At 38.3% G+C, this 26,825-nt stretch overlaps 1 protein-coding gene across 13 annotated transcripts in view; it reads right to left on the reverse strand.

Moving 5' to 3' along the window:
• Positions 1 to 26,825, reverse strand: part of CADPS (calcium dependent secretion activator) — a 666,812-nt gene that overhangs the window by 12,054 nt on the left and 627,933 nt on the right. For all 13 annotated transcript variants that reach the window (XM_073592156.1, XM_073592166.1, XM_073592157.1 and 10 more), the window contains one exon: positions 6,057 to 6,161. In XM_073592156.1, coding sequence (XP_073448257.1) covers positions 6,057 to 6,161 — 105 coding nt within the window. The remainder of the gene's footprint in view (positions 1 to 6,056; positions 6,162 to 26,825) is intronic.

Below are 26,825 nucleotides of genomic sequence, written 5' to 3' on the forward strand. Positions count from 1 at the left end.
AAATTCCACTCCCTTCAATGAATAGACACAAGTATACATATGTGCCAGTACATGTAATTTTTAGTGATAGCGCAGTTATATTTTAAGTTCTTTTTGATGACTTCAAGTGGATCTTCATTGCATCTGAGCACCACAAACCAAAAACACTATTTCATTTATTTTTGATATTTAAAGCAAACTCCCCCATCCATCCATATCTCTATGCTTTATTTTGTTGAGAAATCACTTTGAAAAACACCCCATAGCATTTCTGGTCATGTTCATCTTGAGTAAGGGCAAATGATCTGTGTAGAATTCAGTTCCTAGAATTCATCTGCCCTTAGATCAACCATGCATGCAGGAGAGTGTGCTTAGCTGAGAAAACCCTTCCGCCTCTCCTGAATACTCCTTGGATGTATGATATAATTTGGCTAGGCAAGAAACCATAAAGTAACTGAAGAAATGTAAAAAAAAAAAAGTAAAAAGTTTAAAACAAGCAAATATGATATATTTTCCTATCTGTTCACTAATGCTAGCAGCATGAGGATTAAATATAATTGAATGTTGATTGGAAGAGTGAAGTTCCACTTTAAAAACCACTTCAATACCGGGCCTATTCTGGCACTTCTCTCCTTCATGTAAAAATCATAATTTTTTTGCTAGAAAATTACTCAGAACCCCCAAACATTATATATGTTTTTTTTTAGCAGACACCCTAGGGAATAAAATGGCGTTCATTGCAACTTTTTATCTCACATGGTATTTGCGCAATAATTTTTCAAACGCCTTTTAAAAAAAAAAAAAAACGGTTTCATGAATTAAAAAATAACAAAACAGTAAAGTTAGCCCAATTTTTCTGTATAATGTGAAAGATGATGTTACGCCGAGTAAATAGACACCTAACATGTCACACTTTAAAATTGCGCAAGTCATGGAATGTCGCCAAACTTCATTACTTAAAAATCTCCATAGGCGACGCTTTACAATTTTTTACAGATTAACAGTTTAGAGTTACAGAGGAGGTCTAGTGCTAGAATTGTTGCACACGCTCTAACGCATGCGGCGATACCTCACATGTGTGGTTTGAGCGGCGTTTACATATGTGGGAGGGACTTACGTGTGTGTTTGCTTCTGAGCGCGAGCTACCGGGGACAGGGGCGGTTTAAATTTTTTTTTAATTATTTTATTTTTTATTTTACTTAATTTTTTTTATTTCTACACTTTTTAACATTTTTTTAAATTACTTTTATTCCTATTACAAGGAATGTAAACATCCCTTGTAATAGGAATCTATGTGACAGGTCCTCTTTATGGAGAGATGTGGGGTCCCCACATCTCTCCTCCAGGCTGGAAAGCATGAGATCGGGAAAAAAAAAATCACCGATCTCATGCTGACAGCCGCGATCGCGGCTTCGTTTATTTCCGGGTACCTGGGCGTGACGTCATATTGTCGCGCCCAGGCCTCTGACAGTCATAGAGATGACTGGTGACCATCTGGTCACCAGTCATCTCTATCGTCTTCATCCGGCGCTGGCCGATTCTTTCTCTGGGCCCCTGATGGCACGGGAAAGCCCGGAGAAGCACTGGATGGCGGCGGGAGGGGGGGCGACGTCCCCTCCTGTCGCCTATAAGAACGATCAAGCGGTGGAACTGCCGCTATGATCATTCTTATCGTGCACAGAATCGCCGGCTGCAAAGAATGATATCTGAATGATGCATCTAGCTGCAGGCATCATTCAGATATCGCGCCACAAAGTAGAGGACATCATTTGACTATAGCCGGGTATTGAAGTGGTTAAGAGTGACATGTTGTGGAGTATATAAAGAACTGCATGTGTATAGAATAAGGCAGTCTAAAGTATGTCATATCTGGCTAAGTGTATAGAGTTGAAGCAGTTTGGAGTATGTCACAGCACTGTGATTGGAAAGGGGCAATTCAAATCATAACTGGAACAGCACAATGTGATAGGGGTATGGTAATAAATATGTCTTTTACAGCACAGAATATGGAGTTGGGCAGTCCAGAACGTTACCAAAAACAAAAGGTGTTTCATGTACAGCGCAGTGTACCAAGTGGGATGGTTCAGAGAATATAACATATGACAGAGCCAGAGCAGGCATACTTTTGCTAGTATAATAGTAAACAAGGACTAGTAATAATAGTAATAATACTATAATAGTAAACTCATAACCTTCACCACACATCCACTAAACTCAGTCATGTAAGAAAGTGTGGAAGCAGCAATTGCTCACTATTAATTCCTGGGTTTCTTTTTTTTTTTTTTTTTTTAAATCAAACTTTTTTTATTGACATGTAAGAAAAAAAAAGTGCTTGTACATTATAGAGTTGAAAGGCATAGATGTCAACCATCAACACTTGCATTGAACATGAAATATAGGACCAAGTAAAGAGCATCACATTATATGTAATGCTTGTCCAATTTTTGTTTTGTTTTTGAAAACACAAAAACAGTAAAAAAAGAAAAACATAGGGCAAAACAAAACAAAACAGGCCAAGTTTATTGTGGGACGTTTAGTCAGTAGTCTCCTTTGTCTACTATCAGATACGCAATGGAGAAATTCCCATTCCTGGGTTTCTTTTTTATAATTACAACATAATTTTGTCCCAGTAGCCTCTAAAAAAGGCAAATATAATGGGTTACCTTTACTGAACAGAAGGTCTGTTTTCTGATCTACTGCCAGCAGTCTCCTAGCTCTGAGTACATTCTGTGCTGTGTTGTGAATAATTTGCTCAAGTGAGACAGGTTGCTCATTCAGTTCAATGCATAGAAAACCAGCAGCTGGTTTAGGCTGCTAAACCAGCTGCTGACAAGATTTGTGCAGATCCTCACAGCTGTGAAAATACCACCCAAGTTCCAGTTAATTATCAATCCTATATATTGTCTTCTATTCCAAACCTTGATGAAGGGGGTGTTTTTGGACCCCCTGAAACATGTTGGCTACCCTTTTGATTATTTGTCTGAACTTTATTGAATAAAACTATATCTGGACTATTGAGCAGTGGTGTGGCCCTTTAATTCATATTTATACTCTAGTATATTACAAACCAAAGCAACTGTGTGATCCTCTGGGGTGTAGATACTGCTGGCCCAGTAAACAGATCACCTACAACATCATTAAAATACTGTTGGATAGCAACGCCAATAGGATAACCTCATGTCAAAGCCTAATTTAAGCTAAAGGGTGATCTTGAGTCTATTAATGACTAATTCTCACCAAAAAGAGACTCGTCCCCAGTAAACTCTGTGGGCAGCAAGAGGGCTAAGCAGTGAGGAGATTGTCTCCAACTGACAACAATCTGCCTCAAATACTTGAGAGCAACTGTGAAGGCAAAATGTGGGCTCTCTTCACCTTGGAAGCCATGTCTCACTGCTATTGCCAAGAAGGTTTGGATTTAGGACAAAGTCATAAGATGTGGCATAATCACCTTGAGGGGTAGTCCAGTGTTTCCTTGGTTCTCTAAGAATGCCCTTCTTCCAGAGATGACTGGGTATTTAAAAATATTAAACATCCACCAACTTTAGTTATTATTTGTTTAGTGGCGCTGCAACAGGACTTAGGGCCCTTTCACACAGGCTGTCCGATCAGGTCCACCTGTCAGTTTTTCAGGTGGACCTGATCGAACCCTCCAGTCTCTTCTATGGAGCAACGGATGTCAGCGGACACATGTGCACTGACAGCCACCACCATCCGATCCTGTTCGCCAAAAACAGATGGATGGTGGTCTTATCTTCGATCCGTCTGGCAGATCTGATCGGAGGGAAACAGACAAGCAGTCCGTTTCCATACGATTTCCCCATAGAGGAGAGCGGGACTGTGTCATCTGTCAGCAGGGATCAGCAAGGGGCTTTATACCCTAAACTGTGTATTCATCCTAATGTGGTCTACATTACAAATACCCAGTTTGCACATGCTAGTTAAACTCCATAACAGGTTATAGTAAATTGAGTTCAAAAGTAATAGAGTAAATAATACACTGGTGTACATAGACCTTTTAAGGAACCCCTGCATTATTATTATTATTATTATTTCTCAACATGATTCCAGTTATCTTCTGCCAATATTATATTGGGCTGCCTTGACTTTGAAGACACTTTTGGCACACATGTGCTCAGATACTAAATACCTATTTTGGAAAATGGCATTGCACATTTTGGCCAAATTGGGCATGCATGTACAGTACTTCTCACAGTATACTATCCATTATTTGTTTTGAACATCCAGTCTATAAATCGACCTATCTGTGCATGGCAAAAGTCACTGCACTTGAGATAGGGCAGTGTAAATTAGCCAACTCTGCGCATGTAAGGCGAACTTTAGACTTGGTGTAAAATCTGATTAATAATTGTCTAATTACTTGAGGTATTTGATTGAACAGAGTCTTTTTGAAATAAAATGGTTATACTCGTACACCATAAAAACATACATATTTACTTCTGGCAAATGTGAAAGATTTTAATATGAAAATGAATAGTCACCTTTACCAAACTTAATGTATACTAACCTTATAGCCTTAAATACATAGCAAAGTCTGGATAGTTGGAAACCAGTTTAGTAAAAGGTTGGGTATTTTAACCTGGTTCAGTAAGCCTTGATATGCATCTTATAATGTCATTGTAATATTACAATGTATAGGTGGATTCCATACTACATGCTTGTTGCACAGGTTTACAAAGTTAACATAAATCATATTTAAGATGCCAGCTTTCCTTTACAAGCAACAAATATGTATGCCTTCAAAATTTTTTTTAGGGATCTGTAAATATACTGCACAGTAATCAAAATTGCCTTTAACAATACCCAATAGCTTACTTAAATATACATTTAGATTGCAGGCTCTTAAGCTAACATTGCAGAAAACTGTGGATTCTACTAACAATGTGTAATTAAAAAGTAATAAAAACAATGGTAAAATCCTAAATTGAGTAAAATACTAAAAAGGTGACTTTTATGCAGCTCAGCAACACTTCTTTTTGTAGAATCCACTACATTAGGTTAATAATAAAGGCCCAGTGGTATTTTTTTTTTTTTAACTAAGGCCTTATGTTTCATCGAGTAAAAAAAATAATAATCTTTTGCAATCTAAGTTTACTAAACAAGGTGTCTTTATTATTAGTTCATACTGTATGTTTCAAAACCCTTGCATAATAAGATATTTCAATGACTGATTCAAATTGGCTACTCACTTCCAAGCTAAAAAGGTTCCATCTTATTTATTTTAATAAAGTTAAAAATACATAGAATTATAATTGCCTTGAAATGTCTGCTTTAAATTAAACATAAACACAATGCTGCATGTTTTTTTTTGTTTCAAGATAAAAATATTTGTACATGTTAAGTTCTTAAAATAGGTCTGAGAGTAAAAAACACATAAAAAAAAAAAAACAACAACAATGAATTATATTAAATTAACCTAAGCTCCCCTCAATCTTATTTCATGGTAAGCCACTGTGATTTCACACTGAAATAATTATCATTAGTCCAAGACACACATACACAGGAATAAAAATATACTTTCCGGGTATGTGATCTCACCTTAGTGATCTCTTATTGTTCAGTATAAACACCCATTGTAAGAGAAACTACTTCAGTTAATTATGAGAACAATATCAATTTGCATTTTGTTTAATGATCCCAGAATACATTAAAACATGCTGCGAAGATATATTTGCATCACTAAAAGATACGGAAGCATTTTAGATGTGATTGAAAACTGCATCACCAACTATTTAAAACATGCTGCAATAAAATGAAATGCAAAACTTAAGAAATAGCTGATGGAATTCAAATATTGTCATGCAGTATATTAGGACATTTTTGCCATATTTTGCAATGTATTTTTTAAATATTAAATTAATGTACATGAAAAAATTAAAATTTACAAAATATAAACCTTCTATTTTACCATGAAATTTGTTTATCCTTCTTAACACCCATTGTCTTTGATGCTAACCATCACCTTTATATTAACAATTTAAAGGTCTAGTCTAGTAGACATTTGGAAATGAATAAGAAAGCTATTAATACAGAAGCAGGGTACCAAAAAATACACATACCTTGACCATCCTAATGAGGGTTTTCAGCTGATAAATATGAAGCTGTAGATCCATACGGTCAGTCAGCCAGGTGCAAACAACATTCATTGAACTGGTGTACCATTGCTGAAAAACAAGATAAAAATTCTCCAGACATGCACTAAGAGAAGCAACAAGAGCTTGATATTAGAAGTAAAAAGGACAGCTGAACCTACAATTCTTAGATGGATTTTTAAATTGAAGATATAATATATATATATATATATATATATATATATATATATATATATATATATATATAAAATTAAGTAATAGAAAATAAAATAATATAGTAATAAAAAATAAATTGTTTATTAAAAATAATTCAGTGATTGTCCAAGGTAAAATATTCAAACAGTGAAAATGTCATGTGCCATTTGAATTAAGTCCACTTACCTCATTTAAAAATTAATGACATTAAAAGACAATTGCCTAAAAAGAAACCACCAGCCTTTAGTATATCCTAAAAATATATATATATATGTTGAAAGTTAGAAGCTATGTGTTTTCTTATTTTGGTGTGCAAGGTAAAACCTGTGATAGAATAAGTGTGGTTTGCATATCTAATGTGTTATCAATTTGCTTTAAATGACAAGAATATTAACAGAACACATACACATACAAATGAGCTTTGATCAAGCTGTCGAAATATTTTTTTTTTCCTCTAAGAGGGTTAATTTTGCTTCTTGCCTGTGAAAACTGCTTGAAGCTGTGTCATTGCAGACTGCCACCCCTGCAGAGCAAGATGTCTCCAGAGCAATACACTTCTAAAATACTGCTTACAGATTCATATTTTCTTTCCACTTAGCAACATTCACAACAGCCATATAGTTCATCATTATGCATACGTTCATATCTATTACACATTGATAACATACCTCCATTATTTTGGCTGATATAAAAATTCTACCCTTGCTGATAAACACACTGAAGAAAAAGCCCAAGTGAGCATACAAACAATGAATTCATTTCCATTGTGAAAATTATTTAGCTAAATGTTGTAGGTTTAATACACAGCTACATGACAAACTAGATCTTCAGATCATGAGATAAAATTTTTGTAACATAAAAGCTAAAGTTAAAGGTAACTTTGGGATTTTATTCCTTAAGGAGCCCAAGATATTAGTCACCTAATCAAGGCATTCTTGGGCAGATTGCATGAGGATCTCATGATTATGTATACAAGCCAGTCTGTCAAGTTGTCAATCTCAAAGTGAAATGACTAATGGACAGGTTAAAGAGCCTTGTACAGCTGCCCAGGACCAGCAATGTCCTTTCTATGCCTTACCCACCTTTCTCAATTTGTTGGCAGCTGTCAAAAATATATGGACAGCTGTAAAAGTGTAGACAAAATAAATGTATCCATAAAGAAAAAAAATAAACGATTGAATAATAATTTTTATGGTAGTTATTCATGAAATAATACATTTTTCAGTCGATGTCCCTACCATATTCCTATTGATGAGGGAAAGCTAAGTGTACAAGTTCATGAAGCATTTTGTTTCACTCTAAAAATGTTTTAACCTGAGAGTGATTAAATCATGCTTGTGCACCCTACAAAGCCTATGGACATCTTTAAGCTAGACATGATCACTGTAATGCCCTGTACACACGGTCGGATTTTCCAACAGAAAAAGTGTGATCGGATTGTGTTGTCTGAAATTCTGATCGTGTGTGGGCTCCATCGGACTTTTTCCGTCGGAATTTCCGACACACAAAGTTTGAGAGCAGGCTATAAAATTTTCTGACAACAAAATCCGATCGGTTAAATTCCAATCGTGTGTACACAAATCCGACGCACAAAGTGCCACGCATGCTCAGAATAAATTAAGAGACGAAAGCCATTGGCTACTGCCCCGTTTATAGTCCCGACGTACGTATTTTACATCACCGCGTTCAGAACGATTTTCCGATAACTTTGTGCAACCGTGTGTATGCAAGACAAGTTTGAGCCAACATCTGGAAAAAATCCATGGATTTTGTTGTCGGAATGTCCGATCAATGTCTGATCGTGTGTACAGGGCATAAGTTCTTATAAATATGGATTCTTTAATTGGACATACTCTACAAGATATAGATAGTCAGATACTCTGACTTTTAGGGCTTATGAAGCGTTTCCTTAAAGGGGAGCTCCAGGCTTCCCCCAAAAAATTAAAAGTCAGCAGCTACAAATACTGTAGCTGCTTACTTTTACTATAAGCACACTTGCCTGTGCAGGGATCCAGCGATGTCCTCACCCAAGCCAATTCTTCAATCGACTTCAGGTGCAGGTGCTGGCATCTCAAGTAAGGGAAACAGGAAGTGAAGCCTTGCGGTTTCACAGCCGGTTTCCTACTGCCCTACTGTCCCATAGTCTTCTGGGACCTGTGATTTGTCCCAGAAGACTGCGGGGAAAGGAGGGGGGGCAACTTCTAGCTCAGATCACCGTGGCGCATCTGACTTGAAGTGGGAGTGGGTACCTGTCAAAACCAGGTACCCGCTCCCCCTTCCCACCCAAAAAGTGGCAAATTTGGCAGTGGAGGGGGGGGTTAGAGGATGCAAACAAGTGGAACTTTAAGTGCCAAGTGACTAATTATACTTTAATGGTAAAAGGCCTTTTCAATCCATTTAAATCTAAAGTTTAAATTAAAATAATGCCTGATAATCCAGTAAGGAAAGTTCTTGTTTAGCCACTATCTGTTATGAAGTGATAATACCCTGTCCTGTTCTTCCAACTGCTCTCCTGTGATGTCACACTGTGCAAGCATTTCCAGAGAAGATGAAAAGCAGCCATACTGATGGCCACTGTGTAAGTATGTTCACAATCAGGAAGCTTGTCCCGAGTTAACACTTTCAGATGCTGCTGGAGCAAGTGCACATAGACAGGAAGTGTCAGCAGTACTGACATGCAAAAAAGATTAAAAAAAGACTGAAAACAGTACATGGCAATTGTTTGGGATGCACAGTGCTTTAGCAAACTAAATGTCATCTCATTTAGGGTGTGCAGCTTATTTAGGATGCAGAGTATTCTGCACCTTATGGTTGAGGTCATGTTTAAGGTTCTGCAAACAATTATTCCGTAAATATCCAAGCATTCAAGCAGATGCCTATGTTGCCAATATCATTCATTATCATTTTACAGCTACTTTAAGATGCAGAATATTCTATACTTTATTGAAGAGGTCATGTGTAAGGTTCTGAAGACAATTATTCCATATATATGGCGATTTAGGCAAAGTCATGTCTATCCTCTAAGCAGATACCCAAATTGCCAATCTTGCCTTCAGGAAAGAATAGAGAATCCCAGGGACAATTAGTTCTGAAAAAGCAGATTTTGTACTGGGAAAGATGAACAGTCCCCACAAAAATACATTGGGTTCATCAGCTCCTGATCATCCACCAATGACTAAAATATTGGTTCTGGCAAGGCTAACACTTTAAAGTAGAACTTTATTCTCTATATCAACATTACCTATTTATAATCCCTATTTTACTAAACTTTGCAAATAGATAGGAGCCTATACTTTGTTGCTGATGTGAAGCTTTTGTTGACATTTCAAAAGTTACTTCCACCTTCCAAATGATGTCACCCAGTCCATCCTGCAGACTTCTGGGATATCATCATCATATCCCAGGAGTCTTTACTAACATTTTTTTTCTCACAAGACAACTTTACATACTTGAGGAATTGCTTTTTCATTTTCAGTATGCCCTCCAGCCGCACATCTGACCCTTGGCAAAGATATTTTCCAGCCAGTGCAAATTGGAACACCCGGCAGCCACAGGTGGATCACCAAGTACCGGTAAGTTTATCAGCCGGCAGAGGAAACTGGATCATCTGTCTGCCTGCAACCATCACAGTAATAGTGGGTAGATTCAAGGAAGAGAATGCTAGAAGAATCATCGGCCCTTATTCAATTTTGTCATGGGGAGAAACACTCTGGGGTGTTTACAAGAGTAATTTCTGTACATTAAAAAAGCATTCAGTGATCGATGGATTGTTGAGTTGACTTTGCATATTAAAAATGAATTAAATGGTGTTTTAAGTTTGCAATGTTCAGATAGAGTTTATCTTTGCTTTAAGTTTAGCATGTTTGAGAATAAGACATCTGCAAGGTTTCTCTGAGATCAGTTCACTTAAGCCGATGACAGGATCCTTCTATCAAACTGAAGTGTACCCCTTCAGGGCTGAGTTAGTAAGGTGTAAGGGAGGGAATCAGACATTACCACATTCATTTTTTCTTACCAAGTAGTAACTATGAAAAGGGTCATAATATAATCTGACATTTGTTATGTAGTAGTGAAGTATTTCGCCATTAGTCAAAGTTCATCCTCTGTCAATGCTTCTAGACTGGAGCAGGTGTTTAACTACAAGCATAAATCCTCCATTTATATCTTTGGTAATTGCTTCTGGCATCCATTAACAAATTATGTTGATCACAGTAAGACTGTGATAATATAAATTTTATTCTCTTAACATTCTTAATATGCGCTCCTCCCCACCGCTAACTTTGGCCACACCATAAGATGGTGTGAAACATCTTCAATTCTGACTATTCTTAATATTAAATAGATATAAAACTATGTGCACATTACATTATTTCAAGTTGGTGCCCTGATCTTAGCTCCGCATTTGTTTTTTATTATGCATTCCAATTTACTCAAGAAATGCCAAACTGGGGTATTGAATTTTACAAAGTTACATTTTTAACTTCAATTCATATCTACAGTTGTGGGGCTTTGTAGGATTGTCAACACATGTCATGAAAGCAAATACTTTTTTATATTTGAAAAACATTACAAAAACCCTATAATTAGGATATTTTTGCTGAATAAAAAAACATCTATCCATCTAGATCCTTGAATATAACACATTCTGTAAAATGGCATGTGTCATACTCAGTAAAGTGAAAGTACTCTACTCCTGAAATTCCCTTTAATGTCAAACTTCAAGTACATGTGTACTATACAAGTAATGTGTAAGTGTAGCACTTACAGGCATTTATTACCTCTCATAGAGATCACAGTATTCATCATCCCCAACTAATTAATCACCGGAAATTTTTTTTTTTCAAAAGCCCATCATTTTTTGCAAAGTCCCTGATCATGTGACACCAAGGGTCTCAACCATTCCTACTTCCTTATTGCAGATTAGGAAGGTCTTTTTTTAGGTGCCCACTTCGCTGCTTGTGGGACATGGACATTTGCTAATGGCTGTACAGCAGTGTGGTCATCTCAGATTCCAGCAGACTGTGGAACAGATGACATCACAATGAGAGGACCAGTTGGTGCAGGCACAGACTGACACACTGGATCATCAGACTTCACAACCAAATGAGGTACTGGCAAGGGATACAGAGGACAAATTGGGTGAGTAAAAGTCTGCTTTAGAAGTAAGTCCATGAATGGCTGGGGGTTATTGCCCCAGACGTGGGCTTTAAACATCATTCTAATGGGCCTATTTATGGAGTAAAGTATTAAATGTAATAATTCACACATTATCTGACATTGTTTATCCACCAAACTGTTTTTTGTGCTATTTATTTTCAACCTCTGTTCACATTCAAAAGAAGTTAATTTCCAGACATCCATTGCTGCTCATACCCGAAGTGATTTGTAGATTTATGTTTGGTGCTATAATATTTCCACCAGTTATAATCAGGATTTGTCAAGTTTAGAGAATCTAATGTACATTCTCCACCTTTTTCCAGACTACATGTTACTTCCATTGGTTAGTATTTACTGCCATTCATACATGACTTGTCAAGTTCCCATTCGGCATATTTATTAGAATGTTCCTGATGGAAATCAAGGGGGTTGATTTACTAAAGGCAAATAGACTGTGCGCTTTGCAAGTGCAGTTGCACCAGTGCTTAGTACATGAGGTGAAGCTTCACATGCAAGGAAGAAAACCAAAAAACGTTTTGCTTGCATATGATTGGATGATGGAAGTCAGCAGAGCTTTCCTTCATTTACTGAGCTCTACAGCAACTGCACTTGCAAGGTGAACATTCTATTTGCTTTTAGTAAATCAACCCCAATGAACGTTCAGTGGAACTGGACAGATCCATGCAGAAAAGTGTTCCCCGAAGTTGATGATTTTATAAAGAGACACCTATGTTTACTTTTAGGCAAGGTTGTATTTGAAATTAAATATATGAGCTATAAACTTAAGCAAAAAATTTATGACACAGCACCCCACAAATGTATTTCTTCCAGCAATACATCTCTGTTGGGAGTAGGGTAGGCATGTGACCTCTTAAGACTGAAAGATTAAAAAAATATAAGTAACACCTTAAATTAAATAGCAGTTTCCCTGCTGTCCCTAAATATGAAGTCACCTTGTAAGATAAGATTGTTACAACACCAATATATTTCAAATGCAATATGCATTGACAAATTTGTTGTCTGGTTTCATCATACCACAATGCATGTGGTAAATACACAATCATTTAAAAAGACGAATTAAAAACTAACATATCAGAAACAAGTTCATTAAAACAATGCAATGGTTTGCAAATTTTTAACAGGTTACTGTTTGTTCTCTACTAGTGAGCATTTGTTGACAGTTCAAACTACTTTTCGAACAGTTCTGGGACAAGCAATGATTGCAATATGTCTTTGGTATGCTGTGATTGCGGTAGACTGTTAACCTATGTGGAAAAATTAAACATTTTTCATTCATGGGCCAGCTGCTGTTCTCAAGATTGAGCTAGTTCAATAGCTGGACGCAGAATAAAAATACATACTTAGTCAAAATAGGCAAAAAAAAAAAAAAACTCACCATCAACCTCCTACTTTTAACTATGGTCTTCTTAAGTTCAGTTTTAAGGAGAACTTAATTGGCAAAAACTATGACATGGATTACTTCAACGTTTCCCCATACATCTGTTATCTAATATAGCATTAGGAACTACTACATTTTTTCTAGTCATAATCGAGCAGGGGGAAAAACATACTAGAAGAGACCTGGGGGAAATTAAAGTCAAATGAGTGCAGTAAAATACAAGGTCTGCTTATTAGATCCAGGCCCTCTTTCACTGTAAAAATCGCTAATAGCACTTCAAAAATGTACCTGTAAAGAATAAATTTAAATTACTCTACATACTTACCTTACCCCTTTTTTCCTCATTGAAGGCTGTGAGATCACTAGCCTTCTGGTAAGATACCTGGGGAATGGTGAGTACCCCAAATCTTGTACGAATTCAAAAGCAAGATCAACTCGGGGTGAAAGTAGCTTTTGTTTGCTTAACTTCAGCTACTCAAGAACACAAAGTGGGGGGACAACCCCACCGAGTTGGTGCCACCTGACGTGAGAGCAAAAAGAGGTGGAACACCACATTATCACACCAACTGTCCATTAGGCTTTATACTTAACTATGAATTAAAGGTAGGTAGACAAGCAGTAGCCAATGACCAGATAATCCCCCTTCATTAGAGCTTGGGGTAGGTATCTAGGGCTCCATCATAGACTATGATACAATTTCTTGGGGACAGATCTCCATAGAAGAGATAAGCACAGTGGCACAAAGGCTAATTACCAGTGGCATATATATCTTTCAAGAGATTCAGGCTGCTCTGCATTGCCCAGGATCTCGTCAGAAGGAACAAATTGGGGGATGTACTAAAACTGGAGTGTGCAAAATGTGGTACAGCTCTGCAGAGGAACCAATTAGCTTCCAGTTTTTTTTTTTACGTGAAAGCTTAATTAAACATACTGTAGTTAGAAAAATGACTGACTACCATGCACAGCTGCACCAGATGTTGCACTCTCCAGTTTTAGGCCTGGTTCACACTATTGTGAGTGGTTACAGGAGCGGGAAAAGCAGTGATTCCCGCACATGCAGTCAAAATGCGCTGCTTTTTAAAAATGTGTGGGGCTGCCATTCATTCTTAGTGGTGTCCTCATGCATCTCAAACCGCAGCATGTTTGTGGGTGCGGGAACCACAGGGAAATTGCCATGGTGCAAAAGCTGCTGCGTTTCTAAAATTATGCATCAATTGAATGGGCTGCCGTGCCCATGCAAACATGTGCCGCAAACCCGTAATAGTGTGAACCAGGCCTTAGTAAGTCATTTACTAAGGCCTGAAGGGGGTAAGGTCAGTATATAGTCGAATATGTTTTTGTTACAGCTACATTTGTGAAGTACTATGGGACAATTGGGTTGATTTACTAAAGGCAAATAGACAGTGCACTTTGCAAAGTTGCAAGTGCAGTTGCTCCATAGCTTAGTAAATGAGCAGAAACTCTACTGACTTCCATCATCCAATCATGTGCAAGCAAAAATGCTGTTTTTTTTTATTTTCCTTGCACATGAGTGGGTATTATTTGCAAAGTAAAGCTTTACCTAATTTAATAAGCTTTGGAGCCACTGCCCTTTGCAAAGAGCACAGTCTAGTTGCCTTTAGTAAATCAACCACTATGATTTTCACTAGGACTGGACATTAAAACTAGCACTTTGCTGCAAGAGCTGCTTAAATGTAATGTTTCAAAGAAGGAAAGGAATGGGACTACATAACTGATAGCTCTAAATAAATTAAGGGTACGAGTAAGGTTCAGAAAGTCAGTATGTTCCATATAAAGTCAAACTCAAAAACATGGGGATCTGAAACTAGTACAAGTTCAAGAGGAATCTTAGAAAGTATTATTTTACTAAAACAAAGTGGATGCTTACTTGGGATAATCATAAGTTTATTCTCAGTCCAAAAAAAGTTTTTAAAAAAAAAACAGAAACCAAAAGTTCAGATTTGATGGACCACTTTCTTTTATCTGGTATCACTCCATGTTTCTAACACTGGCTAATGCTGGTTTCCCACCATAATGTAAGAGGTTAAATAACTAGAAATTAAAATAAAAAAAAGTACATCTACTGGATTTTTCAGTTTTCAGGTCGCTACCGGATATTCATTACCAGCAGGGGAAGAGCGTGCTATGATACATAACACACATAACATACTTGTCTCTGAATATATAAATTACAAATATTGATATGAATAAATCTTCGAGTAGCATGCTGACTGTGGCACATTTTTGTATTATCCGCACTGAGAACCTCTACTCCTAAGGAGGTGGTGTCATTACACATACCCACATAACATCTGCAAAACCCCCTTCACTTCATTTTGTTAGGTCTCAATCGAAACATGACCTCCTTGCTCTTTGCCATGAACCCGCGGTTCACACTCGTATTTTGCAGGAAGCAGCAGCTTACCCCAGGGGTGCTGCAAACAAAATCGTGCAAACCAGATGCAGCGTTGAGGCTTAATGCACCTGAAGCAGTTGTATTTTTTTCATTCAGGAGCTTATATACTTGTAGATTAAGGTCCCTTCAGCTTTTCTAAAGGGGTGGACAAAACCAGGAATGCTCATAGGGCTGGGTTATCAGCAGGGAAGCAGAGGGATTACAAGAAACCTAGGACTCTGCCTCTTTCTGCCTTTGCTGGTAGTTTTTTTTTTTTTTTTTCGTTTTTTTTTTTTTTTTTTTTTTGTATGTGAACAAGTGCTACACAACAGATTGAAGCTTGTATAAAGGCCTGAGACTGTGCAAGAGCGTCCTGCTGAGCCTCAGCTGTGCTTGCAATTAGCAATAAGCATGAAATCATTATTGTTGTAGGAGCTGATGGCAATCTGAAGTGACAAGTTTTACAAGGGAAGTTCTGATGGGGATGTCTGAGGAAGTATTTTTCTTATTATTCTAAAACCTCCTACACAACGGCGGGGTCCGTGTTAATATATATTTTTTTTCGAAACAAAAGGATACTTTTTTTTTTTTTTTTGATTTAACGATGCGATGTTTGTTTACTTTTAGACTGTTAAATCTCCTACTTTATTTATTCGTGAAAATACACATTGGCCTCAAATTAGCAAACAGCGCCTTGTTAAGGGCAGGAGATTAAGCCTTGAAAATAGCTCAGCAGGTGACTGCAGGGTGGATCTAGGGGTTGAGAAGTCTTTAAAACTGACGACAAGACATTTTATACTTCTGACAAAAGGACAAAGTAATCCTACCTGCTTGCTTTAACCACTCTTGTTTGTCTATTATTATGTGCTTTAATGCTCATGAGAACACAACTATTGGTGACACTACTCAATTTCCATAGTAACTCACACGAGTGACCTCTGCTAGCAGCCTTGGCTTCACTGCTCCAGCCAATCCAAGCATTTCAAATCTATTTAAAACTGAGACAGATAATAGCAGGGAAAACTTCTCATGGCCGGACTCTTTGTAGCTGAGAAATATGGGGTTGTTTTCAAATATTTAAGTGATAAGCTGTAACTTTTCTTTCTTTCTGCCAAAAATGTAAATTAAAAAAAAAAGTCTACATCTACACAATCACCTCCAAAAACTTTGATCACAGTGGCAACAGCCGCGTAATAAGTAACTATTAAAAAAAAAATATATATATATATATATATATATATATATATATATATATATATATATATATATATATATAAAAAATTATCATGTATAAGTGTCTTAAACTTTGTAGTATTTATGGTCAATAAAGCAGAGAATGAAAGATCTTGAAAACGTAACAATATCATATCCCCATTGAAGATCTAAAAGTGTTACTAAACCCAGGACCCTGCATTCATATATCTGGTCTTCCACAGTACACAGAACATGGAAATGCAATTATTTTTAGTAACTATAAACTGCTAAATACCTTTTTTCATCAGCAGTATATAACAGTCTTGTGACTTCTATCATGGTCCGGCCGAGCACTGGTTAAACTTGTAGGATAAGTTTTCATTCTCCTCTGAATGTCCTATGAGGCTGCAGGACCCCTGACCCTCTGTCTGGACAGTGCTGGTTGACTCTGTGCACCCTCTCAAGAAAAAAAAAAAAACTCTCTAGCAATACACACCAAACTGAGCATGTGCAGAGTACCTCCAAGGCTCTGTTCTATCAGGATATGGATTGGGGGCTGTTGTCAGTTTAGTAACACTTTAAGCATTATTTCTGTATAAACACTCTATAAAGTGTATACAGTTTGCAAACTCTGAATGGTATAGGGTTCCATTTTCAAGTTGTGGTAACGTCTGTGGTTTCGGTAATGCATACAAACATATACAACATGCATTGAGGTGCTATGCATCTTGAAAGGCACGTGGACAAACTAAGTCAATGCTCCAAAATGTGGTCATAGTGGCAACAACTGCCTAATAAATAACTATTAAAAATAAAAATATAACATTTTAAATAATAAAGACATTTTTATGTAAAAGTGTCTACTATCAGATAGCAATAAAAGTAATATAATGTGGGTAGGGAGCAAAAATATGAATGTAGGGCTACACTGTAAAAAAAAAATTTAAAGTAGTAAAATATAAAATTTATAAAAAAAACATACCCCAGAAAACTATTTGTCAAAAATTCCTTTTTTTTAACAAAAACACTAAAACATGCTCTTGCACAGAGCAGCCCCGATCCTCTTCTGGGGTCAATCGCTGGCACTCCAGACCCTTGCTCTTTGGCAAGTGTCCTCATGGAAAGTAGCTTTCCATGTGGGCACCCATGCGGGCTCGATCCTGAGCCACCCCCTGCGCCTTCATTATAACATTTGAGCCGAGGCGACCTGCACACGACATCCACGGCGACTTGCAAGACGACTTCTGTATAGAAGTCTATGCAAGTCGCCTCAAGTCGCCCCAAAACAAGTACAGGAACCTTTTTCTAAGTTGGAGCGACTTGCGTCGCTCCTATTAGAACAGTTCCATTGTACAGAACGGGAGGCGACTTGTCAGGCGACTAGGTCACCTGACAAGTCGCCCCTGTGTGAACCGGCACTAAGGCTCCGCTGCTCTTGTGCACATCACTGGATCAGATCGGGCTCAGGTAAGAACTGGGGGGGATCCTGAAGTACAGAAGGTTTTTTTACCTTAATGCATTAAGGTGAAAATCCTAAAGTGTTTGTAACCCTAAAAAAAATTAAAAATATCTCCTTATAGCAGGTTAAATAGCAAAGTGTGTGTGCTGTCTAACCTGCCCCTCTCTAAGCTGTAAAACATGGCTGATCCTGCCACTTCCTGAGTCCCCCTCTGTGTCTTGACCACGATAATCATGGCTGCTGAGCCCTGACTACTGTGGTCAGCTAACATGCCTCCGTCATCCGCAACTCTCCTCTGTCCTCCTCTTCTCCCTCCCTCCCTCCCTCCCTGCCTGTCAACTCCATGTCTGTGTCTCAGCTGCCCCCCCTCCTGCCACTATTTTATCCAGGGACAATGCAGTGTAATGTATATTCAGGGATAATGCACTGTATAAGTGTTTTTTTTATAAACAAAGCCTCTAAATACCTTTTTTGCAGCTACATTCAGGCCGGTCAGGTGACTCCCAGCTGCTCTGCTACTCTGATCAAGGACTACAGCGGGAGGGGCCAAGCAGCCACTTGACCCCCGACTTACGTTAGAGGGAGATCTAGGCCCCTCCTACTGTACCCCGGATCGGAGTAGCAGAGCAGCCGGGAGTCACGTGACCGGCCTTAATGTAGCTGCAAAAAAAGTATTTAGAGGCTTTGTTTATAAAAAAAAAACACTTATACAGTGCATTATCCCTGAATAAAACAGAGGGGCTGCCAGTGAAAGGGGTTTGAAAGGTAACAACCACTTTAAGGCTTTAGAACCACTTTAACCACTTGTCGACCATCTGCCGTCATTATACTGTGGCTGGTCGGCACGATCCCTGTTCTGTGAGGAGAGGATAGGCAGATTGTGAGTTCCTACTAGCTAGGAACAATGATCTTTCATCTCCTCTAGTCAGTTCCATCCCCCTACAGTTAGAACACACCTAGGGAACACAGTTAACCCCTTAATTGCCCCCTAGTGTTAACTCCTTCCCTGCCAGTGACATTTACACAGTAATCAGTGCATTTTTATAGCACTGTTTGCTGTATAATTGTCAATGGTCCCAAAAATGTGTCAAAAGTGTCTGATCTGTCCACTATAATGTCGCAGTCCCGATAAAAATCACTGATCACTGCCATTACTAGTAAAAAAAATAATAATAATAAAAATGCCATAAATCTTTCCTCTATTTTGTAGATGATATAACTTTTGCGCAAACCAATCAACACTTACTGTGATTTTTTTTACCAAAAATATGTAGAAGAATACATATCAGCCTAAACTAAGGCTTTAAAAAAAAATGGGAATATTTATTATAGCAAAAAGTAAAAGATATTGGAGGTTATTTACGAAAGGCAAATCCACTTTGCACTACAAGTGCAAACTACAAGTGCAAAGTGCATTTTGAATAGCACCCAAACACACTAAAGGTAGTGCACCTGTGTTGTAGCGTGCCACAATGCATGTCAACACACAGTGGTGCATTGTGTTAGAAAAAAATGGTCATGTGCAATTACAAGCAAGTGATGTTGGCAGCCCATTTATTATGAATGGACTGCCAGAACGCAACACGTTAATGTGCGTTAACATTACGCATAAACATGTCACAAAGATCCAAATTGGCCCTAAAGACAAAATTTAATTTGGAATTTAAAAGGGTTACAATCTTTGTAAGATTTCAATTTTTTTAATAGTTGTTTAATACATTTAATGGAAAGAAAATGAATATAATTACATGTAGACACAGTAATCAGTACTAGAACAAGGAAGGGTTTACCTACAGAAAATGTATAACAGTGAGTAGAATCCCACAGTAAATTTCTGTAATGTTAATCCTTTATTACTGGAATGCAGATTCTACACCTCATACACGTTTCCTTTTGTATAGGTGTATTTGTAAATCCTTCCTTGTTCTTCCATTTAACAACACACGAGAAAATTCTATTACTTACTACAGTGTCTACACGCCATCCTATTTATTTTCTTTCAATAAGAACTATTGAACAACAATTTAAAAAAACCCTCAAAGAGTCTGTAATTCTTCCACAATCCACACAAATGTTTTGCTTTGGGCCCCATTTACTTCTTTGCTGTGAGTTAACATTAATGCATTTGGTTCCTAGAGCCAGAATTTAGTATGGAAAAAAGTGTGTGAAAGGGTTATAACCTCTGTGAGTTTTAAAAAAAATGGTTTTTTTAAAAGCAAATGAATACAATGGCATAAAGACACAGTAATTAGTAACATAATTTTCACAGTTTGTTTACGTTTGCTGATAAATGGAAGAACAAGGAAGGATTTACTTCTATAACTATACAAAAGTCAAAATGTATAACAGTTAGAAGAGGAATTTCACGGTGTCTTTCTGCAATGTTAATCCGTCCTCACTGGAGTGTAGAATGGGTGAAGCCGTGGATACGGTGATTTTGAGCCATTGAGGTAATGGATGTTATGTGTTCTTTTTCTGAAGATGGTGGAGGCAGGTATAATAAAAAAAGCAGATAAAAACATGCATGGGCCTATTCAAGGTCCATGGATATATCTTCAAGGAAAGGTGAGTGTGGAGAAGTAGCATAAAGCATAAATAGATTAAAACATTTCATATAGAGATGTTTGACCACCAGCATTGGTTAAAACTGAATTCCAGGTATTGGTATTTTTCCCTATTTATATTGGTCCAGCTTGGATCAATGTAAAGCCGCGTACACACGAGCAGAATGTCCGACAGAAAAAGTCAGACGGAAGCTTTTCATCGTCTATTCCGATTGTGTGTAGGCCTCATCGGACTTTTTTTTTTCGAAAATTCTGACGGACCTAGACATGGAACATGTTCTAAATATTTCTGACGGAACCAATTCCTATCGGGAAAACTGATTGTATGCTGTTCCGATGGACCAAAAACTACGGATGCTCTGAAGCAAGTATGAGACTGAAGCTATTGGCTACTGAACTTCCTTTTTCTAGTCCCGTTGTAAGTGTTGTACGTCACCGCGTTCTGGACAGTCGGACTTTGGTTGGACTTTGGGTTGATTCCGTTGGAGTACTGTCGGACAAACCTTCGGAGTTTATTCTGATGGCAAAACCGGTCGTGTGTACGCGGCATAAGTATGCATATTCCACACCTGGCCGATGCCTGTGGAAGCAGCATTGTCATTGTAGTGACCACCACTACTACAGTGATCTTTGCAGACTCCTGGATATCATATCCGGCATGGTTGCCATTCAAAGAATGTCTGGTAATTTTCTCAATGATTACAAGACATTCTTTAACAAGGTGGAGGCTGTGACATCACTGCCCTGCCTTTCCACCTCATCCAATCAGAGAAGGCTTTGCATCCAATAAGGAAAATGCAAAGCAATCTGTGAATGGCACCCATACTCAGTAAGTGACTCCCTGTGGTTACTATGCAGCAGGGCAGATGTTCAGCACGGGACCTGAAAGACATTGAGGATCACTTTAGTAGCAGGGGTTACTACAGGGATAGGCTTCCACAGAAATTGGCCAGGTTTAAAATATTCATACTTAAATTGGTCCAAGCTGGACCAATGTAACTATGCAAAAATTATATACCTTGGAATTCAGATTTAAAGCGACATTAAAGTTTCCCCTCCCCCCTTTTAAATGCCCCATAGAGAGCCCCTTGCCATGGGGGCACTCATGCAAACTTGCTTCTGAGCTGGCACTGTGTGTACATTGACACACAGAGCACGTCTTGGCCCCGGCGACCACTCTCTCCTCACTTGTGATTGACAGCAGCAGGAGACAATGGCTCCCGCTGCTGCATTTTTTTCCAATGAGGGGGAGCTGCATGCAGAAGGTTTTTAACCTTAATGCACAGAATGTAGACATGTGCATTCATTTTCGTCCGAATACATTTTCGTCTGAATTTCAGGGATTTTCGTGTTTGTTTTAACAAACGATAACAAATGCGCAGAATCTGAAATCCGAAAGATCCAAAATAAAAAATGCTTTATTTTCGTATCCATTATATTTTTGTATCGTTGCGACAACAGTTTGATATAGATAGATAGAAGATTCGACATGACAGTGACAATAGCGATCTGTGTCTATCGAACCTGTGGTTAAAGGTGCCTAACCGAACTCTATTAGTCCAAGACTATTCAACATAGAGAGAAAAGATTCAACATTATAGAGACATGAAGATTCGACGAAGCAGCTAAAAACATACGATTGCGTAGAGTGGACATTTATGGTCAAATGCTCCACCCATAGACTATAGAAGAATTCTTATGTTGTTTGACTAGTAATAATAATTATTAATTATATTATTACTAGTCAAACAACATTAGAATTCTACTATAGCTTGTGGGCGGAGCATTCGACTGGAAATGTACGATCGCGGCATCGTACAGTTTAGCTACTTCGTCGAATCTTCTTAGAACATCCGACAGACACCATGATCCTTCAATTGACAGATTCAACCTTAATTAATTTGGATTTTCGGACGAATGCATTTTTTAACGAAATGAAATAAATAAACACGACTTTCTGGAGTAATTAAATAAATGTAACTCCGAAAAACAAAATATTTCAGTGTGCACATGTCTAATAGAATGTATTAAGGTAAAAAAAAAAAAACTTCTGCCTTTAGAACACGTTAGCATGGTGCCGAATATACAGATTTCAGATCACATTTACTGTACTGTCCTACAATTATACAATGAAAAGCACTTCAGCGATTTGGTCTATTGCACTATATGTACCGTGTCAGGGTCTCCAGAAACTAAAGACACTGACACTATTTATAAAGTGGGTAATAGACTATTAGAGGGATGCATCACTACAGTGGCAAAACAATCATAAGAAAATGTAACATACTGTAAGGAAACCATGTCACCAGCTTAAAAAATTCAGGTAAAATCAAATATTTAAAATGCATTTTTCCTTGCCATAAATTATTGTGTATTCACTATAATAAGGCTTACCTGTAGGTAAAATGTATATCCCCTAAACCTGTATGGTTTAGGAGATATTCACCTTGCATGCAGCCACTGATGTCAGTGGTGCATGCGTTCTGAAGGTCTGACAGATGCTGCTGGACCTTGTCGGAAAGAGAACTCCCGCGCGCATGTGTGGGAGTGATGTCATCACGGCTTTGGCCACTCACAGCACCAGCGCCGTGAACACAGAAGAAATGCAAAGGGAAGATGTCAGCTCCCTCAGCGGTGACCGGGAGGTGGTGCGGGCACTTCGTTCTAAGGTAAGTATTTTAGAATTTGCTAGTATGTGGTGCATACTAGCTCATTATTCCATTGTCTTAGGTTTTTTTTCTTTTTTCAGGGCATACAACTGCTTTAAACGTGTTACTACAGAATAGGGGTGAGTTTACCCATGCACCAGTGGCCACTAGGTTAAAATTAACCTTTATTAGGATTTTATTAAAAAATGTTTACACAAAACTGTATGTGTGCTTGTTTTGATGAGGAGGGACTTAACGACTCCAAAATAACAAAGGGGGAAAGGATAATCTATTCCCTCTATCTGGGATAACACTCCCAGATTGGTGGTAGCTTATTATAGTTCACTAGTATTTAGCAGCGCAGCACTCTTTTCTGTTATATATAGCCTATTAAATTGCAATTGTCCAGGACAAATAATATATGCCGCGTTTCCCCGAAAATAAGCCCGGGTCTTATATTAATTTTGGAAACCAAAAACACAGTAGGGCTTATTTTCGGGGTAGGGCTTGCCATGCAATGTGCTATCTTCTCTCCCCCTCTCCCTCCCTGCCTGTCAGGAATCCCCAGTGTGAACACAGACAAGTGACTGCAAAATGCCAGAATCCCCTCCACCACAGGACTACACAATGCAAAAGTGTGTGCCCCTGCAATACAACCAAGCAAATACCCTCTTACAGCACTGCATAGTGCTTCCATGGCCTGCCTGAGCTGTCTTCCACCGCTCCGAGCACTACAGAGGGAGGGGAGCTGAGATCCCCCGCTGACACCCAGGAGAAGAGGAGAGCAGCGGAGATCAGCTGAGTGTCACTCGGCGCTTCCATGGCCCACCGGAGCTGTCTTCCACCGCTCCGAGCACTGCAGAGGGAGGGGGGCCGAGATCCCCCACTGACAGCTGGGAGAAGAGGAGATCAGCTGAGCACCGAGCAGCGCCACACTGAAGGCACCTGATGTAACTATACCACCGAAACACCGCCCCCCACACTACTGCAGGGGAGTGGACTGTGGACTCCACCGTTCCACAATCATCCAAACTAGGTTTTATTATCGGGGTAGGTCATATTTTGGGGGAAACATGGTATATATATATATATATATATATATATATATATATATATATATACACACACACACACACACACACACATAGAAAATGAGATCCCCCAACTGCAGACAACTCAACAACTCAAGAGGAATTCTCAACAATCTGCAGTATAGGATCTTTACAAGAGGATCCAGAAACTTATGTCCTCACACAGCCAGTTTTAGGTGTAAATGTTAGTCATATGTAAGTTCAGTAGTATACAGGAGAAGAGGGTTATCTCAAATCTTAAGAAACCACCTGTATGTCAACTTTACTGCACCAAAAATGACAGAACCAAACCAACAATAACTTTTGATGGAGATATCATAATTATGGTTTCAGTGGTTTTAAGGGGAAACAACTTATAATCCTCCTACACACTGTCCTAACTCCGCCAATCAATCTGGACTGTGCAAAAGGCCACTTTAATACAATCAACAAATGGAGTCACTCAGCCCTCCCCAATAAAAGCCATGAGTGCACCAAAATTAGAAAGTGCTCCCAAAAACACCTAACATGTTTCACCCTAAAAAATGCTTTGTTAGGGGTGCTAAAGAGAATAAATAAAAAAGAAGTGAAGCAACTAAAATAAATGTAAAAGTGCAACCTATCACCACATGGCCAAACATGTTAGAAATTAGATTACACAAGGAAGACTCAATTTCACAGCACAGTTCTTTCCCCATTGCATATCATAGCTCTCTCCTTTTCAGGACGTGTTTTATCACTGTTTTTGCTGGCCCAACTACTCTGCCTGTTGCCTTAATTCCCTACATAACCTTTTATGTAGCTGCTGTTGAAGGAGTGAAGGGAAATATTATAGAACGTGTTTCTCAACCAGGGTGCCATGGAACCCTGGGCTTCCTCCTGAGTTTGCTAGGGATTCCTTGAGCAATGAAGAGTTTCTCCCAGTGACCACTGCTGAATCTTATTAGCTGTTTGTAACGGGGGGTCCTTCTATCATTGACCACCAATGTATGGGACCACTACACCCACTGCCGATAAAAAAAAAAAAGCAATTTCTCACTGACCACCAATGTAAGGGGCACTACAATTTTCATTATTATTTGTTTTATTTTATGATTACTACTGAAATATTTTTGTCTTATAAAACAGAGGAATGTTAAAAAAAACTCTGAATGTCAAATATGCTAGATATACAATTTTTTATGTATTATTATATTTACAACTGACGAAAATGTGCCATGAGCTAGTTGTATTAAAAAGGTTGAGAAAACTTGCTATAGAGTGTCACTTGAGTGACAATTTTGAGTCTGCTGGGGTTGCTGACATCACATTCAACATGGCAGTGCCCAACATTAATCTCAGGTCTTTTGGATGTCTACACAAGAGAGGCTTTTGCAGGTAAATAACATGCAAAAATCTGTTTTTTGCATGCAAAAATTTTTGAGGAAAGGAATGCTCTAGTTATAGGGTTTGTTTAAGGCAATTCCCAGTTATAATCAGTAAAATACTTCTATACATGTGACAATGCCTAGGTACCTTCTGTTCTCCTAGCCTCATTGGAGCCTAATATGAGTTTTACATCATCAGAGGAGTATTCCATTCACTTCAGTAATACATTATTAAACAGGTTCTCTGCTTACTTAAACAAAAAGTCGGAAACCCCTTCAGTTGTGGAGCAAGGAGCATGCCTTGTGCCGTGTCTTTGGGCCACCTGAATTATTTTGTTTGGGAAGGTGCAAGTGAAAACTCTTTCCTTGCGTTTATCCATAGCAGATTTTCTCATTCCCTACTTCACTTTTCCTAGGATTCTAAAGCTCTTTTCAGAACTCAGACAGTACACAAATAACAGCAGGCACTCAGCAATACAAAGTCTTCTTTGCATTCTAGAAAAAGTTCATTGGTTCACCACTGGACCTAAACTTTCCATATCACCCACATGCATCCTAAAGCCAGATACGCTGAATGTCGGGAGACATCGGCTGGTTAAAAAAAAAAAAGCTCCGACATTCGGCCCATGTGTGTGCCACCCTGTCCGACAGAAGCAGGCCAAAAGGCTTCTATGAGTATGCTGGAAAACCAGCAGCCGGCCGACTCCAAATCAGCACTCTCCAATGGCGTAGAGTGTTGATTGAAGTGTTCTGGCCGGGGGGCAGATCACAACACTTCAGCAAGGGAGATCGCTATACTAACTTTGCATAGTTAGTACAGCAGCTCCGACCTAGTCTTTACAGACTGTAGGCTCTGTAAGTCAGTGTTTTTCCTATTATCTGTATGTGTATCTTATTGTTATGCCCTAATATTTACTCACTTGTTGCAAGTGTTCCAATGACAATGCTTTCTGGATAAAAATAATTTTAATAGGCATTATGTCAAAATATTTTTAGCTTTAAATGATATCACCAATATATTGGGTGTATCAGCATTTCAACAGCTATATTATTTATAAAGAAAAATGCTTTATTTTCTAAACAAAATGAGAAGGTGTCAAATGCACTAAGGGCCAGTGTTGACCGGTGTTTGCATCAGAAATTCATCCTGTCCCATACAAATCAATAGGAATGCAAAAACAGCTTGAGAAACGTTGATGCAGCTTAGAGGAGGTAAAATACAGGTCAGAAAGAGGGCAACTCTAGGTCTAATGGACTTGAGAATGAACTGTGAATGAGCTCTGAAGCA

Source organism: Aquarana catesbeiana, linkage group LG07 (genome assembly GCF_042186555.1).
Source record: "Aquarana catesbeiana isolate 2022-GZ linkage group LG07, ASM4218655v1, whole genome shotgun sequence".
Classification (NCBI taxonomy): domain Eukaryota; kingdom Metazoa; phylum Chordata; class Amphibia; order Anura; family Ranidae; genus Aquarana; species Aquarana catesbeiana.